This window comes from Maylandia zebra, linkage group LG20 (genome assembly GCF_041146795.1).
Source record: "Maylandia zebra isolate NMK-2024a linkage group LG20, Mzebra_GT3a, whole genome shotgun sequence".
In the NCBI taxonomy this organism is placed as follows: domain Eukaryota; kingdom Metazoa; phylum Chordata; class Actinopteri; order Cichliformes; family Cichlidae; genus Maylandia; species Maylandia zebra.
In genome coordinates, this window is record NC_135186.1 from 31,185,108 (window position 1) to 31,204,996 (window position 19,889).

General features: G+C 39.1%; 2 protein-coding genes across 2 annotated transcripts in view; one reads left to right on the forward strand and one right to left on the reverse strand.

The window, feature by feature from the left end:
• The first annotated feature begins 137 nt into the window (after window positions 1-137).
• olfml3a (olfactomedin-like 3a) lies at window positions 138-9,706 on the forward strand. The gene is made up of 3 exons (XM_004560346.3): window positions 138-483; window positions 5,910-6,222; window positions 8,633-9,706. The coding sequence occupies exons 1-3, from the start codon at window positions 253-255 to the stop codon at window positions 9,415-9,417; spliced, it is 1,329 nt and encodes a 442-aa protein (XP_004560403.2). The 5' UTR covers window positions 138-252; the 3' UTR covers window positions 9,418-9,706.
• A 2,404-nt stretch (window positions 9,707-12,110) lies between these two features.
• Window positions 12,111-19,889, reverse strand: part of syt6a (synaptotagmin VIa) — an 88,499-nt gene continuing 80,720 nt past the window's right edge. The window contains exon 7 of the mRNA XM_004560454.5: window positions 12,111-18,649. Coding sequence (XP_004560511.3) covers window positions 18,578-18,649 — 72 coding nt within the window. The 3' untranslated portion in view covers window positions 12,111-18,577. The remainder of the gene's footprint in view (window positions 18,650-19,889) is intronic.

Sequence of the window (19,889 nt, forward strand, 5' to 3'; positions counted from 1 at the left end):
GTTTGTTCTGTATTCCTTACATGTCTCTGGGAGTGTGTACAACAAGTACAAAGTGAGTGCAGCACATTCACTTTTTTTGGGATAGAGAGGGGTAAGAGGCACAAGGCTCCTCCCTGAGAGTTTGTGAAAACATTCCAGCAAAGTGAGAGCGGTCAAATAATCGGAAACTCTCCGAGTGGCCTCTTACTCTTTCTATGCCTCTCACCTTTTTGCATGTGCAGCTGAAACTTATTCTTCTACTGCACGCCACATATGAGCGTTGATGGGTTGTTTGACACTAAGGACAACTCTGCAGAGGCAAACATCAACCCAAAGAATCCTCTAAAACTTGGAGAAAGAAAGAAACTCAGCTGTTCCATTGATCGGCTTACAATGAAGCTGCTGTTTGCCCTCCTCATTTCCACTGCCTGGACTTTCACTGGTGCCCAGTATTACTACCAGGGGCTGATGGATTATCTGGAGAACAGATTGTTGGCTATTGAGGTAAGAATCGACTGTCCTTTAAGTGACTTATGCTTTAAATGGCAGCTCAGATCTCTGTGTAGTCATAAAAACATCATAAACAACAGTTGACTGCCTCCTCCTCTTTTTTTGATTTGAATTTAATGCCTTTCCTAATGCAAAGCAATTAATGCGATGTCTGCCCAGCTCATCAGCTCTACAGCAGCCTTCGGGGGGAACATCATTTGATGCATGCAGCCCTCTCCTTCTCTGTCCAACAATATTACATTTTCTTCAGGGTTTAAGATAGTGACACACCAGTAATGAGTACAAGCCCAACCTTTGTGGCTGTGGCATCAAACATCCCAACAGCCTAACCGAGAAATGTGTTCTTCAGAGGTAGAATGAAGCTGCAGTAAACAAAGAGCCTCGAGGAAAGAATCGAATTACCGAGTGTTCAGTATTGTTTTTCTTTAAAGTGGCTCTCATGAGGCTACATGTTATATCAATGTCATGAAAGTTTGTGCAAGTCAAACACTTATGTTGACTTGAGGATTAAATATCTGCTCACCTAAGGGAGTAATTTAAATAATTCCTTTATTCTTTCGGTTTACATTTACAGAGTCAAACTGTGTGGCTCCGTTGCAACGATGTCATCCTTAAAACTGTTATAAGCGTGAAATAAATACATTTAAAATTAAATCCCACTCACTTCCCCCCTGTGGTCTCAATTCCAATATACTGGCTCAACCTTTGCATTGATATGAACACGGCAATTCATCAGCAAGCTTTCATTGAACTTTCCTTTCCATTTGTCCACAGGCTCACAGCAATGTAAAGGAGGAAGGAGGCAGGGGAGCTATCAGTTATTACATCTCAGTCTAAATAATTCACCTGTCACTCTCACTGTGTCAGTCATGTGCTGAGAAATACAGTGCTCCTTTCTATTTAGTTTAGGCGATAATTGATTGATTGAAACAGGGAAATCTTACCCTCCCACAGTGTTTATAGTTAGAAACACGACTGAGTCTTCGGCTGTAAATGCATTATCCTTACCAATGTGAAAAATACTAATATACTAGTTTCTAAAGTTTACTTGCTTACATTCACCAGCCACTTTTTTAGTCCTCCACGGCCGCTATACCCTCTACAAAATGCCTTGTGTAGATTAGTCAGTGAAGCAGACTGATCAGCCATCTATCCTCTTATCTATCCTCATACATCCTCTATACAAGGGCGTAACCATCGCTATCCTTGCATCTGTCCATTACCAGCCATTTCCCACTCAAGTTTCTTTGTTTCTTTTCCTTCTGACCAGATGCAGCTTTCTGCACCATCGTTTCATCGTCCAGCTCATAAACACACCACACTGTGTTTATGAGCTGAAAGAAACAATTTCCTTGTTACTGAAACCAATTCTAAAGATCGATTTCACTAACTCATCTACACTCATTCTCCACTTTATTCTCAAAGTGATTAATAACACATTTCTTCTTAATGTGGCACGAACACAAAGTGCTGGAAACATTCCTCTGAGAATTTAGTCCATATTGACATGCTACTGACATCTGTCCAGCACATCCCTGAGGCGTACTGTTGGATTGAGATCTGGTGACTATGGAGGCCATTTGAGTACAGTGTACTTATTGTCATGTTCAAGAAACCAGTTTGAGATTATTCGAGTTTGAGACATGGTGTGTTATCCTGCTGGAATGAGTCATCAGAGGATGGATACACTGATCATAAAGGCATAGGGTGGTCAGCAACAATACTCAGGTAGGCTGTGGCATTTAAAGAACTTGTATTAAGGGGTGTAAGTGTGCCAAGAAGATATCCTCCAGACCATTATCTATGCTTTCACATTATTCATGCCACATTTGCAGCAGAACTTGAGACTCATCTGACAAGGCAAAACTTTTTCAAGCTGCCATTCAATTTTTGGTGTCAGTTGCAGCTGACTGTCCTCGTACTTCTTTCTTGCTTGGGGTTTGTTGTAGATGAACATTAGAACCAGGTATATACCTCAACTCATTATTCATCTGTCAGCTTGCTGTCAGTTATAACTGTAGAAATGCACAGATGTTGCGATAAAGGAACCATTCATTTACTGGTATCTTCCAATATTTACAGTCTCAAGTGTGATGAATTCGATAGCTCACTGTAAGCAAGCCTTAGGTTTATGATTGTAACTTTTCATAAGTATTCTGCGTAGCAATTTAATACTATCTGTTTAATTGTGCCTTTTATTGAGGCAGTGCCATTTAGTTCCATTTTAAGCTTAAAATAGTCAACATGCTAACTGTCCAAAGATGGACATTTGGGTTATAAACCTGAGACTTGCCTGAACTCAGTGGAGTGTTTCCAGTTTTGGTCTCTGACTGGTGAACCACAATGAGAAATGTCATGCTGGTAGGATACATATTGGGGGATTGGGGGATTAGGGGGATTGAAAATTGAAATTACATATACACAGACTCTATTCAAGTAACTAGCCATTACAAAGCAACGTGGCAAATGGAGAAAAATAGAGCCAGATCTGCAGCAGCTAGAAGATCAAGATAAAGGTGGCACAGAGGACATGAGCCTGCAGGCTGAATGTGGTTTGAATGGTCATTTTATTTGCATTCTTTCACCGATTTAACCCTTTGTGTTCAATATGTAACCAAAATTACAAAACAATATGGCATTTTAAAACCATACACCAAAAAGCAAAAACATGGTTACTTGCGTTTCCTTAAAAAGTCCTACCACTTCTTCAATGGGAAAAATAATAAAAACCCTTAAGAGTTTAAGGTGAGTGACTAAATTATTTTAGAGATCTTGCCAGTCAAACCCACATCGGGAGCAAAAATTACTTCTGCTAACTTTTCCTTCTTGTTCATGTCATGACATATAAATGTATTCTTTCCGAAAATGAAATCTTATTTTTCCTGGCATTTATTTCCTGCAAGTTACTCTTCAAAGATCATTTATCTTGTGGAACACTTCCACAACTTCAAATCAAATCGCAAGAAATTTTACTTTCAAAGCCAAAATCTCTTCCTCCTACATCTCTTCTATAGATGCAGTTGTGTGTCCAATTTGCATTCAATCTGCAGCAGGTTGCATCCACATGCAATAAAAAAACTCCACCAAAATAAATCACAAAATGACAATGCTATATACAGTGGGGCAAAAAAGTATTTAGTCAGCCACCGATTGTGCAAGTTCCCCCACCTAAAATGATGACAGAGGTCAGTAATTTGCACCAGAGGTACACTTCAACTGTGAGAGACAGAATGTGAAAGAAAAATCCATGAATCCACATGGTAGGATTTGTAAAGAATTTATTCGTAAATCAGGGTGGAAAATAAGTATTTGGTCAATAACAAAAATACAACTCAATACTTTGTAACATAACCTTTGTTGGCAATAACAGAGGTCAAACGTTCACTATAGGTCTTTACCAGGTTTGCACACACAGTAGCTGGTATTTTGGCCCATTCCTCCATGCAGATCTTCTCGAGAGCAGTGATATTTTGGGGCTGTCGCCGAGCAACACGGACTTTCAACTCCCGCCACAGATTTTCTATGGGGTTGAGGTCTGGAGACTGGCTAGGCCACTCCAGGACTTTCAAATGCTTCTTACGGAGCCACTCCTTTGTTGCCCGGGCGGTGTGTTTTGGATCATTGTCATGTTGGAAGACCCAGCCTCGTTCCATCTTCAAAGTTCTCACTGATGGAAGGAGGTTTTGGCTCAAAATCTCACGATACATGGCCCCATTCATTCTGTCCTTAACACGGATCAGTCGTCCTGTCCCCTTGGCAGAAAAACAGCCCCATAGCATGATGTTTCCACCCCCATGCTTCACAGTAGGTATGGTGTTCTTGGGATGCAACTCAGTATTCTTCTTCCTCCAAACACGACGAGTTTATACCAAAAAGTTCTACTTTGGTTTCATCTGACCACATGACATTCTCCCAATCCTCTGCTGTATCATCCATGTGCTCTCTGGCAAACTTCAGACGGGCCTGGACATGCACTGGCTTCAGCAGCGGAACACGTCTGGCACTGCGGGATTTGATTCCCTGCCGTTGTAGTGTGTTACTGATGGTGACCTTTGTTACTTTGGTCCCAGCTCTCTGCAGGTCATTCACCAGGTCCCCCCGTGTGGTTCTGGGATCTTTGCTCACCGTTCTCATGATCATTTTGACCCCACGGGATGAGATCTTGCGTGGAGCCCCAGATGGAGGGAGATTATCAGTGGTCTTGTATGTCTTCCATTTTCTGATGATTGCTCCCACAGTTGATTTTTTCACACCAAGCTGCTTGCCTATTGTAGATTCACTCTTCCCAGTCTGGTGCAGGTCTACAATACTTTTCCTGGTGTCCTTCGAAAGCTCTTTGGTCTTGGCCATGGCGGAGTTTGGAGTCTGACTGTTTGAGGCTGTGGACAGGTGTCTTTTATACAGATGATGAGTTCAAACAGGTGCCATTCATACAGGTAACGAGTGGGGGACAGAAAAGCTTCTTACAGAAGACGTTACAGGTCTGTGAGAGCCAGAGATTTTCCTTGTTTGAGGTGACCAAATACTTATTTTCCACCCTAATTTACGAATAAATTCTTTACAAATCCTACCATGTGGATTCATGGATTTTTTTTTCACATTCTGTCTCTCACAGTTGAAGTGTACCTCTGGTGCAAATTACTGACCTCTGTCATCATTTTAGGTGGGGGAACTTGCACAATCGGTGGCTGACTAAATACTTTTTTGCCCCACTGTACTTCAGAGAACAATAGGCCAGAAAAAAATGTTTCACTGATTAAGTTCTAATTGAATTTTATTATTCGATTTAAATTTAATTAACTGCACAGCCCTACAAAACACTGGAAGAAAACTGCATAGAGTGATTTGCAAATGAAACTCACAGATCTCTTCCACCATGCTTTTATTCTGAAGGTATTTTCTTAAACTTCCACTCCATAACAGCACAGAGAGTTTGTTATCAAACCTGTCCAAATGTAGACTGGTTTTCAAAGGGCACCAAGGAAGAATTGGCTCTAACAATACAGTCCTGGGCACAGATACTGTGTTGGTGTAAAATAAGTAACAGTAGCACTCAAAATAACTGGGATTAATTTTCTAGATGAAATGAATGTTTGCAAAGATACTATAAAGATGGACAACATCAAAGCTTCCTGGAATTAAAACCAAAGCATCAAAGAAATTTACTCTGAAACCACACAGAGTGAGATTGGTCATCAAACAGACTCAAAATTTTACATCAGCAGCAGAAAATGGACAGGATACATTGTTTATACTGTTTTCATGGCAGGAATTTTATTTTGTATCAAACTGATGACCTCAGCGTTTGCTACAGTGTAAACACAGTTTTTTTCCTTGTCATCTGGTTTGAATAAAAAAGAGACAAAAACACATATTCCAGTACATTTTTACACTTGTGTTGCTTTCTGCACGTCTGACAGGACCGCATGCAGCTGTGGCATGAGCAATCCCATCGGTACCACACAGAGATGAAGGATTTCAAAAAGCTGACTGCCGAAGCCATGGATGGACTAAAGAATCACCACAGCATGCTCTTCAAAGACTTGGAAGGAGCAGCTGCTCGAGTGGACCGAGTGGAACAAGAGATGGATTACGTGGAAACCCAGATGTCCCCTCGGGCCTGCACGAACAGGGCAGATAAGGTAGTGGAGCAGGAGGCCTGGGAGATGGAGGAAAGCAGAGGTGAGGAAGAGGAAGAAGAAGAGTGGGAGGAGCTGCAGTCTAGAGTCTCTGGTGAGCTGCGGGGTACACATACATCTCAGCAAAAATGTCTTCTTCAGGTCTTTGATCTTTTATTTTAATTCACAGTGAAGGAATGACACAGTCAGATCCTTTGGGATGTATATATTTAGAGCTACACATCTACAGGACCGGGTTCCACACCATTCCTTATGCAGAGAGAGTCTCGGAAGAGCCATGCCTCTGGAAAATGGGAAACAAACACGGCACTGTTACAAGTCATTTAGCAGAGTGCTTTGAGTCACTGTGCAGTCATGTTTTCCAGTAGAATTCTGGCTTTATGCAACTCATTTATTTCCGCAGAGCTACTCCCCTGTTTGCACTGTTTGAGCGCAGCGTTTGTCATTATAATCATCACGTCCCAAGGCGAACTGCTGCAAACGGTGCTGCAATACAACTGCTGCACTGAGTCATTAACTCAGGTAATACTAGCTTGGTTGAAATATGATGTAAAAAGTTGTGAAATCAGTTTTTAATTCCTACTCCACGTTGGCAGATTTAAGTGAATGTGGCACATTAAGCCGAAGATGTATAATTTTTTAACTTAAATGGTTCCAAAAACTAAAATCCCCCAATGATAGATCATTAAATTGCTTTGGTGCCATTTACTCTCCTTGCAAGGCAAATGAAAAAAGTATTGATTTCTTTATTTTACTGGCTGACTTTACAAGCCAATCAATAACACATTAATTCAAGGATTAGGCTGTAATATCATAAACCCATTGCTTAGGCTCATAATGATGGTCATACACAGTATTCTCAAAATCAAAATAAAGTCTATGATTGAACAACAGCCTTCTATATTAGCTTTTGTGTGCAATCTATTCATGGAGGGAAGGACAGAAAGTGACCTGAGGTCAGTGACATTATTCTCATGTTCGCCGGAATGATCTCTGCACACAGTTCTCCATTGTGAACGTCTGTGAAGTGACCCAGAATGAACTTTACTGCATTGTAGAGACCCAGTTCAGCTTCTGCAAGCACAATGCTGGCATACATGCCATTGGGGCTTCCGTTTTGTGTATATTTTGGCAAAAGAACGATATTAGTCTTCTTTCTCTTCATTCTGCCCTTGTGCTGCACTCATATGAGTCTGAGCCCAATTCCCCGACTGGTTTGAATTTGCCTTTAATTTAGAGAGCCAGATAGAAATGACCACAGGCTGCTGGGTGAAAGGCTGCAAATACACATTTTAGTTGAAGAGTTGCACTTTACTGAAACATGCTAATGAAACTAAATAGGAAAAATATGTTTAAATTATGTTTTTATTAATTCCACTGTTTTTTTTTGTTTTTTTTTACATTTCTATATATTTATACAATTCTATAATGTCTGTTTTGACATGAGGTTTAGAATATAGATGCAACTCTTTCCAGCTGTTTTCCAGTTTGGTCTGTTTTATTTCCCTTTAACCAGGTAATCAGTCACATGGATTACAGTAAGAAAAGCAATTACACTACACCGACAATGGCACATTAATGAGGGTCGATTAAAAAAATAGCTCAAACTTACATCCAGCAGCTCTCTTGTGAAACAAATGGACTAAGCGAACTTGTGATTTTCATGTTACAGTCTCAGTGTTTCTTGGAGCAACTGAATAAAAGCGTTGTTCTGGTGGCAGACAACGCAGACATGCCATGTAAAAGTATAAACAGTCTATGTTGTAGGCTCTGCATAGATTCATGTATAAGGCTAAGTAATCTTATAATCAGTCTATGCTGTTAACAGAGTGACAGTGACAATAATGTTGTTGTCACAGGTGTAATTTATGGAGGTGTTATCACTACATTTTTAGTTTACAGCTTTTGTTATTTTGTTATTGCTTTTGCTATTATTATTATTATTATTATTATTATTATTATTATTATTATTATTATTATTAGTTTTTTTAAATGAAACTATCAGAGGGTATTTTTTTCTGTGGTAGTAAAATTGTAGAGGAACAGTATGATGGGCACTGCAGTAAAGGTTATTAAATGTTATATTTTGTATTAGGTACTTTTTATCTGAAATGATATTTCAGATAACCTGAGATAGTTACAGCTTATCATATAAACATTTCAGGTTTCTGGCATTTTCAAACAGGAGGTTTGTTGTTGCTTTTTCCTTCCTTCTAGAGGAAATTTTGGGGGTTTGTTGGGCAGGTCTGGGATATTTACTGGAAATGGAAATGACCTGCAGCACTAACAAAAATAATGTCTGGTATTATTAACTGACTGGCAAATATGATCTGCAACTGGAGCAGCTGACTAGATGGATGTACTGGTCAGTTAAAAATATATGTACATAATTTAAAGTATATGCAGTATATGAATAGTCCATTAATTTAAAATAAGTGAACATAACCAGTGGCTCTTTCCACTTCACCAATATCCTCTTCTGTGTGTTTTTTCTCTCGCTGCAGACTGTGTGGAAATAATTTCTGGCATCCGATCAGTGAAAATCATGAAACGAGTGGGCAGTCCCAAGGGCATGTGGACCAGAGACCCGAGATCCTCCAAGGTTTACATTTTTAATGGCACATCAGGAAACACCATCTACCAATTCAAATCTGTACTTGACTTTTCACGCTCCCTGGGAGTCACAGGCAGCAGAAGCATCAGGCTTCCCTCTGAATGGAGCGGCCCTGGTAGCGCTGTTTACAATGGCTATTTGTATTACATAAAGCAGGAGGCTGAAGCAGATATGCAGGTGGTTAAATATGACCTTCTGAGTGGCTCAGTGACAGAAACTGCCATGTTCCCTGTGGAGGGCCGTGCCACTGTGTACAACCTCAATCCAGAGACTGTTGCAGACCTTGCAGCAGATGATGGGGGTCTCTGGCTCTTGTATGCCCCCAGTGACAGTGAACCAACCATCAGCCTTGCAAAGATGGACGCTGCCACTCTTGATATAGAGCAAATCTGGGACACTCGATGCCCGCAGGAAAATGCAGAGGCGGCTTTTGTAGTGTGCGGGACTGTCTATGTCGTTTACAACACCCGTCTGGCCAGTCGCTCGCGGGTTCAGTGTGTCTTTGACGTCAACGACATGGTGCTCAGTGAAGAGGCTCCACTCATCTACTTCCCCAGGAGGTACGGGGCCCACGCTAGTCTGAAATACAACCCTGAGGAGAAGCAGCTTTACGGCTGGGATGACGGCTACCAAATTATTTATAGACTGACCATGAAGAGGAAACTCCTGGCTTGACAGCAGAGAAGTGGTGTCATATTTTCAAAGACATATAAAAAATAGTAACAGGGAATTTATATAGCCTATCCACCTTTTCCCTATTCATGTGATACTTTGTTTCTGCAATAGTTAAACCACATAACATCCCTTTCTTCTCAGAAGGGTTCTTTTTAAATTATAGCCTTTTTACACTTTGACTAGAAAGCTAAGATTTGCATAAATTTTGATTTTTGTCTCATTTCTAAAGTGTGTTTTTAAATAAATATGAATGTTTTCACAGAAAATAAATGATAAGATGACATGCTAATTACTGGCCTTTGGCTGTGGTTTCACATTTTAACTGAAAGGAAGGTTATCTGAACAATTAAAGAGTGCACCTTTGAAGTAAACGGAACAAAAACTTCTGTCCCCACCAAGAGAACCTATTCCTCTTATAAGTGTGGTGTCTGGTCTTACTATCAAGTCAACAACTTAGAATTTCTAACTGTCTTCAAGATGCGTTGGAAATGACTGTGTGAACTTCTGCAAAAACAAAATAAAAGGAGGTCCAGTGTAACCTCTACCAGGCAAAGCTGACACATTTTTAAGGAATCCACACAAATGACATTTTTAATAGTTTTCATCATATTTCTGTGTGCATAAAATCTAAGCTGAGACATGTAATACCTTCAGTGTGTCCTGGTTGTATTCTGGGGGCTCATACCTGGAACAGCTTATTTAGGAGTTGCCCAGGAGGCATCCCACCCAGTCAGATACCAAAACCGCCTCAGCTTCACAGAGATGATTCATATCATGAAGAATATCATCTACCGCTGCCATTTCCAGTTTAATAAAACATACAGATTCAGCAAGCGCAGGCTTCACAATCTTTGTCAGGGTAATGAGAAACTAGTTCATCAGTTGTTTTGCTAATAAACACCTTAATCTTCATCGATATATTTAATCCCCAATTGATGTCATACAGTGCTGAAGACTTTTAATTCAACTTGGATTTCTTTAAATTCTTCTATTGGCATGCCTGTTTTTTTCTGAGCTCAATGCTTTACTTTTGATTTTTATATTTTAATATTTTAATCAAATTTGCCATTAACACATAGTTTTATGTGCAGTGAGGTAATACTGTTATTTGATTGTAAAGAAATTCCTCTGTCACTGGTCATTGCCAATTCGTGGTAAATATGATGATCACTGTATTAATTTATTACTCGTCCTCACCAGAAAAATGAAGATGTCCAGCAAGATGCAGGAGACTGTCAACATACATAAAAGAATAATAGACCAGTGAGACTCTAATCTTGTCATTTTGCATTAAACAGTAGAACATTGAGGGATTTTTTAAATTTGTTTTTTTTTTGTCTGTGCGCCTTTCTGTCACCAGTTTTTTAATAAAATTAGAAGTTCTTAGGTAGCCCATTCTTCTGTTTGTGATGTTTGCTGGTGGCTGGAAAGCAGCTAATATGTGAATTAATATCTGGTGGTAATTTTGACTTACACCCAAAATAGAAATAAAAAGTTTAAGACAGGCAGTAGTGTTATAATCTGTCTGATGTTCAGAAATACAATCTAATGCTGATGTCGAACTGAACCATTTTATGTGCTTAGTTAAGACGAATTCAAGCGCCAGCTAATCAAACATCGTTTTTCTTTAAACGCCCCAGTGCTGCCAGCAGCCAATCAAAACCCATTATGTAATTATCCAGAGAGTGGGATAATTGCTTATACAGTTTAACATCTCAATAAAGGGGAAGTTGATTATTGCATCTTGCAATCACCCTATTTTACTCAAAAAGGGTTTGCTCATGCTAACTGATAGTGGAAGCTCAGTTAGGTGAGCTGTGAGTGTTTGGTAGTTGTTGCTACGATGATCATGTGAGCAAAGATGCACCCCAGATGTCACGTGCTGAAACAACATGTATGCATGAATCTTCAGTCCTCCAGATCAGTGCGTTTTAAATCAAGCTACCTTTAGTATGTCCCATTTTTTAAGCAGGTCATTCTGGTTATTTGTTTTGGCAGATGTCAAATTACACACGACACATTCCCCAAAGGTCTCCTGGGATCAAACCAAAGATCTTTTGCTTTTGAAGTAAATGTGTAAACCACTGCACCATGCAGCCACTACTGAAACACACTTTAAGTAACAATGATAAACTAATATGCTTATGTTTTTAGACTTCTGGCATCAGCTAAGTAGAACTATCAGTAACAGTTCTCACGAAAATGCTAGAGAACACCTCTGAGGGTGATCTGAAGAAGTGGCCCGTAACAAACTCGCAATAACAAATTCAGTTAGTGTAGCGTGAAGAGGTTATTATTTCTCTGCTCTGTTTCTGCTCTTAGAAAAATGCTATTGTGGATTCTTGAATAATACGTGCTCAACTGTTGCAATGTGGAGTGTTAATAAGCAGAACACTTCCTTTATAACAAAAGAAAAATCAATGAAGTAGCCAAACATGCTAGTGAGCATTATTGGAGGCCTTTTCTTGAGGTCACCTTCCCACTACTTGGTGAAAAGCTGATCATATTGACCCCTTATAACTCAGTTTTTACACTCTCACGAACACGAATCCAGTAGAATCAATAACTGAAGGCTCATTATTCCTGCAATGCAACATGGATAACAGTCTTCCAAATCCACATAAAGGAAATACAATATATACAGAGCTTAGCTAGTATCTTAAATAAAAAATGACACAAAACAAACAAAACTATGAAAATGCCATTCAGTTTATTAGAGCCTGTCAAGTCCTAACTGCTGTGTGCTGTGTGTGTGTGTCCACCCCTCATTTAATTCGACCATTAGATTCAGTCGGAATCCCATTTCCTCCGTGCTCAGTCCTGCTTGTTAAGCCGCTGGCTGTGTTGTCATTATATGGTGTGTTTGCCAGAAAATTCTCAGCACAGAGCCTATTTTGCAGAAGTCTTTTAATCAAAGAAAAGAAAATCATGTCACAGAACTGATAACACATCATGCCCCATGGGAGAAAAAAACAACAAGCAATTTTCTGATGTGGATTTTCAGACTTGTTAAGACACAAAGAAGGCGGTGGAAATACTCTATGCCATTTCAGTTTTTTACACAATGGTTCACTCAGCGTTTGAATCTCCATAATGATCTAAATTCTAAAAGGAACCCATAATAGACATTTGTCTGAACTAACATTTTCTCAAACATTTCTATTATTACATATACAAAATGCCCGATAAAAAATTGGAAATTCAGTGCTATCATAACAGTTGGAAGGGATATGAGATCATATCAAGAAACATTACAATATTAGGCAAAGAAGGAAGGTCTTTAAACAGTCCATAAACTGAGGCAATTGATTTAACAGATTTTATCTACTATGAAAACACACCACATTGTTAGACCATCATAAAGTACGTTTTATAAAAGAACAGAAACTACATTATAATATTTCAACACATGTTTCAGATTTTACATTTAAATAAGATATTAGAAATCGATGAATATTGGTGTTAGTCTACAGAGGAATTTCACCATTGAAAACTGCGTGGATGAGAGCAAATTTCAAACATCTGTGAAAGGGGTGTTGATGCTATGATGGATTACACCAAGCACAAACAATAATGCACTGACTCACTCTCATGGTAACAAGTGCCAATTAGAGAAATGCCACTGCTCTATAGATACTGACCTGTCCACCCATCAGCTGCCCCCGCTTTGTCATCCCAGCCTCTTACGGAAATACAGCAGTATTAAACTGCTCTCTCTGGGTAAACTTCCCATGAAGGAAATTACTAAAACAGGCCCTACTCGGTCTGCTGAATCCATCTGCTCATGTCTTGATATCTGGACCCAACTTTTCAATGACATTTTCACAGACTCTGTGATAAACAGCATGTTCATTGTACAGCAGCCTGCAGTTTAAGTATTCCTTTGCCAGAGATGTCTAGACGGTTGAGTGCCATTGCCAAGAACATTGTTAAATATTAGATTAAATTTGCTGTAGGCTGATGTTATAACACAAAATTACTATTTAATAAATGGTCCTCATGTCAGAAAATTTTTTTATCTGTACAAGCCCTACCAAATATAATCTTTAAATGTTGTCTGTCAGCCTCGCTGCTTAACATTTACTCTGCATATTATCATGTCTGGGCTAAATGTCCTGATTTTAACTCCAGAAAATTATGAAATAAATGTTTATTCTGGTTACAAAGCGAAAACAAAAAATCCCTAATTATACAATATTAGCATAGCTTTAGTTAAATTTTGTTTTGTTTACAAAGAGTTGTGTATGAGCATGCAGCAGGTAGGCAGAAAACCACAGAATATCTTTATTAACAAGGGTAACTTGTAGTAATAAAAAATAAGAATATAGTTGCCAGAAAAAAACAGTAAAATAGGTGACTATTTTTCACTGGATTTTTTGCTGGATAGCTAGCGCTCATAACCAGAGGTAAAATAACATGAAAGTCAGGTTAGTATGATAAAGGAGTTTCTGTGTGATTGAGGTCCACGTTAAAAAGCAGATGCACAAGTGGTAGACTAAAAATACATCCTCAATGAGAGCAGTCCGGAGGTTCACCACAAAGTAACCTTGAAGGAGAGATTGGCCTATTAAAAAAAAAAAAAGTACATTGTGGGGGGTCCAAATTCATAGGCTGCATCCTCCTGACGGTCTACGTGGACCGGGTCCTCCTTAGGCCGGGTAGACCGGAAGTGAGCGGCTGTGAAATTGAACAGTCCAGCCTTCAGTTTTGCGTCACCAGCTGTCTCGGTGGAGTTTAATAAACTTGGCCGTCTGCTCCTTTCTATCTAAAATATAACAGGACACTGACGTAAATTCTCGATCATTCACACGTCTGTTTAATCAGTTTTCCGTTTGACGTTTATTCAGCTGTGTGAAAACTATAACTTTAATCTCAGCCAAACTGATTTACTCACGAACAAATAAAACAGTAAAAAAAGCCAAACAATAACATTTTAAAGTTATCTAAGCGACACATATATAATGTTTAACCTGAGTAGCGAAAGACCGCGGGGGGTTTGAAAATGATGTGCAGGGAGTTTGCTGTTATCTAGCTAGCTAGCTATCGAGCTGGTGGGTAACAGACGCCTCCGAAAATGTCGGCGCACTTTTGCAGATGTGTGATATCTTGATAAACCAAGCAGAGTTTACACGCCCACATTCTCGCCTGAAAATATCTTAAAAGTTTATTTTGTGACCCAGAAAGATTAATAAGAGTAATATTAAAACTTAGTAGCGACCGCCATTGTTGAAAACTGGAATTGGCTGGGCCACACTATGAATTCTGGGACATGGTGGGCCAGGAAGGACACGCCCGACCCATCCTTCTCTGCTGTAAAAGGCTGATGGAGTTTTGTCGTCACCACACCTGGTGGGCAGGTGGTGTGGACATCTAAGTCTGCTTATGCGATAACTCAAGAATCACATGACCTAGGAGCTTCAAATTGATATCATACGTGCATGTACAAAACATCTTGTATAAAGTTGAATTTCGGGGACCTTGACCTTGGAATCTCAGTGGCCTCGGCGTAAAGGTCCATGACGAAATATTTTCAGTTAAAAAACTGCTTTTCATCTTAATAAGTGTCAAACTTGATCATAAGAGAGCAGTCAAGGCCATGCCGGCAACCAGCTAGGAACTATGAAATGGCTTGTATTCATTTTATGTGATACTGCAATTTGTGCTTCATTTTGCTATCTGCCCTGAATAAAAAATACATAAATAAATAAATAAAAACCTGCCTGCTGCAGCATACTATTAATCTTAGGTGTTTTTACAAATGCACTGAAAGTTCTGGGTGCTGACTTTTTCTAACTATTATATGATGGAGAATCTGTAAAAGCTCAAATATTTGTTGCATTAGATGATCTTTAACCTGTCAGCTCCTCAGTACAAAGTCTGTATGATAATTGATTGTGCTAATTTGGGAGTGATGCAGCTAACAGTCCAGAAGTTTCACGGCTTCTGAATGGTTGTAATGTCTCCTGCATGATCTGTCTAGTCTTTGTTAAAACCAAAAGGTATCATTTCTGGGAGTGACAGAACTTCAGATTATGTCATATTGTGTGATCCATATGAGAAAGGACAGCTTAGGTAATTTCCTGATTTGGTCTCCTGACATTGTTTAAGTACTTGTGAGAAAACTAAAAAAGTCACAGAAATCAGTTAACGTTTGGGGGATTAAACAATAGACTGTAAATAAAAGATGAACATAGCCTCCTTGTTTGAAAAGTGAAGCCAATATGGAAAGTGCCTTAAGCAAGTTTTCTTCCAATAAATAGTAGAGGCTGACTCATCAGGTTGCAAGTCTACAGGAAGAAAAACCCTTCTGCTCAATGAGTCTCAGTAAACCTCTTGTCAAATTTGCCACTAGCATTTAAAACAATAAAGTAGAATGTGCTTTATGTTGGCCTAGGCTATGATTGATGAGCAGTATTTGGGTCATTACTCCAAAGTAATACATCACACATTTCTCATTACTTTCCTCATAAGTAATGTAGTACATTACATAATTACTCATTCGGGAAATTAACTGGTTACACTTGCTAAATTAATTTTGTGTTTTCCTTTAATAATCAGCTAACTATATAAACCCAAAGCTATAATGCACAAACTGACACAAATCCCTGTCTCACTGAGGACAAACATATCAGATCTGCCTTTTAGTGTCACCTACAAACACAGAACCTACAATGTGCTTTCTTTGCTAGCTTTTGCATTAGCATGCTATCTGTGCAGATGCCTGCAAAGAGCCAATGCTGTGTGAGCAGTACAATGTGGCTGTTTCTATTGTAGATGTAGTTTGCACTTTGCCATTGCGCTCTTGTTCTTTCGTGCAATAAAAATAAAAGGAATATCCAAAGTTCCACTCCTTAAATGGTGTAGACCATTCTGAGATCATCATTCCAAATCATCTGATTGTTGTGTAAATATACATTTAAAAGGCCATGTTTGATTTGTTTTTGTTTTTTTAATTCTAAAGAAAAAGTGACGCTTTGGAATGTAAGTAATGACAAAATTGTAACTGTAATGTAAGTACTGAATGTAGTACACGAATATGTTAAATTACTGTGATATTGAAAAATGCTATACTAATATATAATAATATTATATAATGTGTTACTTTGGAACATGGTACACCCAACACTACCGATGAGTCCCTATGAGAGTGGAGTGTTCCTCGGTTTCTCAGCATCATCCACCCCTCTCTCAACACATAGGGCTCCAAAACACCAACATGGTAATGGTAAAAATGGGCAGCTTAAAGCTTCACAACAGGACTTTATTAACCAAAGGGTCATATCACGTTGGCTGCAGACATCTTTTATATACAGTCTATGAGCTTAACATAATTGGATATAAAAAAAACCCGAGTTCATAACTTGTTCAAGTAAGTGCTTAATTAAACTTACACAAATTTAGTATCCATTGTATGTAAGGGTTATGAGGGAGCTTGACTGAAATTGCATCATCGTCACTTGTGCAGCATTGCAGCTGCTAGTCTGTAAAGTCAGTACGATAAAGCAATGCAACGATCCGTTCAAAACTGTAACTCGGTATGATGTCTGGAGTAAAAGGCAGTTGTATCAAACATATCAAAGGTGTATATTCCATAGATACGCAGACTGCATCCATCATCTTTTATCCAACTAAAACTTGAGTTACTGTAAAGAGAGCCAATAATTACCAGGGACCAATCAAATTAATAATACTGATACAGATCAAACATTTTCTCACATCAAATATCCTCCAAATGCCACATATTACAGATCCAGCCTAATTTATCCCTGTAAGTGAATCCAGCAGTATAATTAGACAGCATAAACATCAAGAAAGTTGTTTTTTTCATTTAATATTTTAAATCCTTACCACCAACAAGGCTACATAAATGAAAGTCATTTTTTAAATCTAGCCTTATCATTATATTTCTCTTCTGTTTTTTTCTGTTTAGATAAAACATACATATGGTAACCAGCAGATGCCTGTACATAAAGCTATACACATCCACCAAAATCAGATGAAAAAAATAACATAAAAAAACACAATATGTGACAAAAGTGTTTCTGAAAGGTGTTTTTCTCTGAAAGAAAACATGAGCGTTGGTGGGAGTTTTCACCTGGATAAGAGGGTGAGATTGCAACATCAAACAGAGAAAGAGGTAAGGGTGTGTAAAGTGTGCTCGCATTTTCACTGTTTACAGAAACCTTTGCAGCTCCCTCTGTGAAAACGTTTGTGTGTCAAAATAATATTTTGTCTTTTAAAATCTGGCTGTGCCTTTGTGTGGTAATTTAACCTCCTACCTCTTACGCTGAAAATGGACAAAGACCCGAAAAAAATCTGCAATGCAGCCAATTTGCTCTGCTGTGAAGCCCAATAATCTTGCAGCTTTTCTTCTTTGTCATGTGAAATGTCTGCTTTTGAAAACACACCAAAGCTGCAGTTTGTCAGGCTGACAATATATTAGTTTCAGTCTGATTCAGCCTCTCTTCAGTAAGATGGAGTTCTGATAATTGCTTCTGTTAGTGATGAAACTGGAAGTACAGCAAACTCAGCTGGAGCATCACAAACAATAACGAATGGTGGAGTGGTTTTATATCTAATATTTCCAAAATGCTACACTCAGCATCATTTATTCTTATACAGCTGTAGAGTTTTGAAAAAGCTTCAGATCTCTTAAGGTCTTCTCCTTTTCTGCTGAGGCCATGTCCTCAGCTTCCCTCTGTGAAACCTCCACTGCTTTCAAGGAGTGATATCCCACTGAGCTTTTTTCTTTTTTTTTTCATCAAACGTCTCTGCAGTGCAATGTTGAATCTTCAGTGTTTAAAAAGTCTCCTGTGAGGACACCAGAATCAGCTCGTCTCAGCTCAGACGGCTCAGTATCTGCAGACTGCATGTCCGCCAAATGACTTCGGGCCATCAAAACACCCACGTTTGAAATTGAGGACCCTAAATTTTTACCCGAAAACAGAGTTGGTTTTACACAACTAACTGATGGACAGTAGTCCGAGATCAGTTCTTGGGAGTGCTCTGGGACTAGACTCGAGGAAGGGAGAAACAGAGGGAGAAAGTGGGAGAGGGACACACGCTGGGGTTGTATTTCTCCTCAATCAGACAGACAGGAAGTGGTTTAGCAGGAGGACGGAAACCCCCTTCTGGGCTGCTGGGTCACAGGTGGCTCTGCTCAGGGACTGGCTGGGGGCCTGGGTGAAGGGCAGGAGCCCTGGCTGTCAAAGCTGGCTGTCCTCGCCTTCCACTACAGGGCACACAGACACAAGGCAGTGATTTATGGCACATATGTCGCTTTGCTCACTTTCAATATCGGCCAAACAAAGGTGTCAAATCAGTGTGTCAGAACATTCAGTAAGTGACAAAAAAGTAGCATGAAACCTCAGCACTAAACATACAAAATCTCATCATTGTTTCTTCTTCTGTGCCTTAAAATGTTGAATTCAAAACAAAGAAAGCTCCCTAATCACCTACACCTTATTCCGCAGAACTTTCTTTTATTTTCATTTTCTTGGAGCTATTTTCCAGAAAACTTTCTTTAATGATGCAAAATGTAATAGAGTCACATCTAGCTGTAAAAAGCCTTATGATTTGGCTGCAATTATAATAGAAATAAAGAAAGCCACAGTTGTTATCTTTAGTGCTGGCTTGTGTATAATGAAATTTGCTTTAAATATCCATCAAGTTTTGGAACGGCAATTTCTATAACGCAGAATTAAAGACTGAATTTGTTGCCATGGGTTCAGCAATGCTCTCACTACTTCCTAAAGTTACCATGGTTTTTAAATTTGCTTCATGTGTATTCTGATTGATAATTGCTTTGTAGCTGCATTTGCATTGAAAGTGGACGTGGTATGTGTTTCCTTGGTTCTTTTTCTTATATTCTCATCAGCCAATTGATTAGGTACACCTTTCTAGTACTGGGTTGGATATCCTTTTGCCTTCCATCACCTACAAATAGGTCATGGAAACCTTCAGAGATTTTGATCCATGTTAAAATGATAGCACGACACAGTTGCTTAATACACTTTGTTGGTGTCACATTCTTCATGGGAATCTCCCATGACTGTGGAGGCCATTTGACTCATCATTACGCTCAAGAAACCAAATTGAGATGATTTAAGCATGGTGCGTTATCCTACGTAAGTAACCATCAGAAGATGGGTAAACTGTGGTCATAGGGGCATAGACATGGTCAGCAGCAATACTTAAGTTAGCTGTCAGGTTTAAAAAAATATAATCTGTTACTTGGAGCCCCAAAATGTGCCAAGAACATCTCCCCACTCTATTACACCACCAGCAGTAGCCTGAACTGTTGATACAATGCAGGTTGCTGTTTACATCAAATTCTGATCCTACCATCTGAATTTTGCAACAGAAATCGAGACTCATGAGAGCAAGCAACATTTTCCCGAATTTTCTTATCCAATTTTGGTGAGCCTGCATAAACTGCAGCCTCACTTTCCTATTCTTAGCTGCCAGGAGTG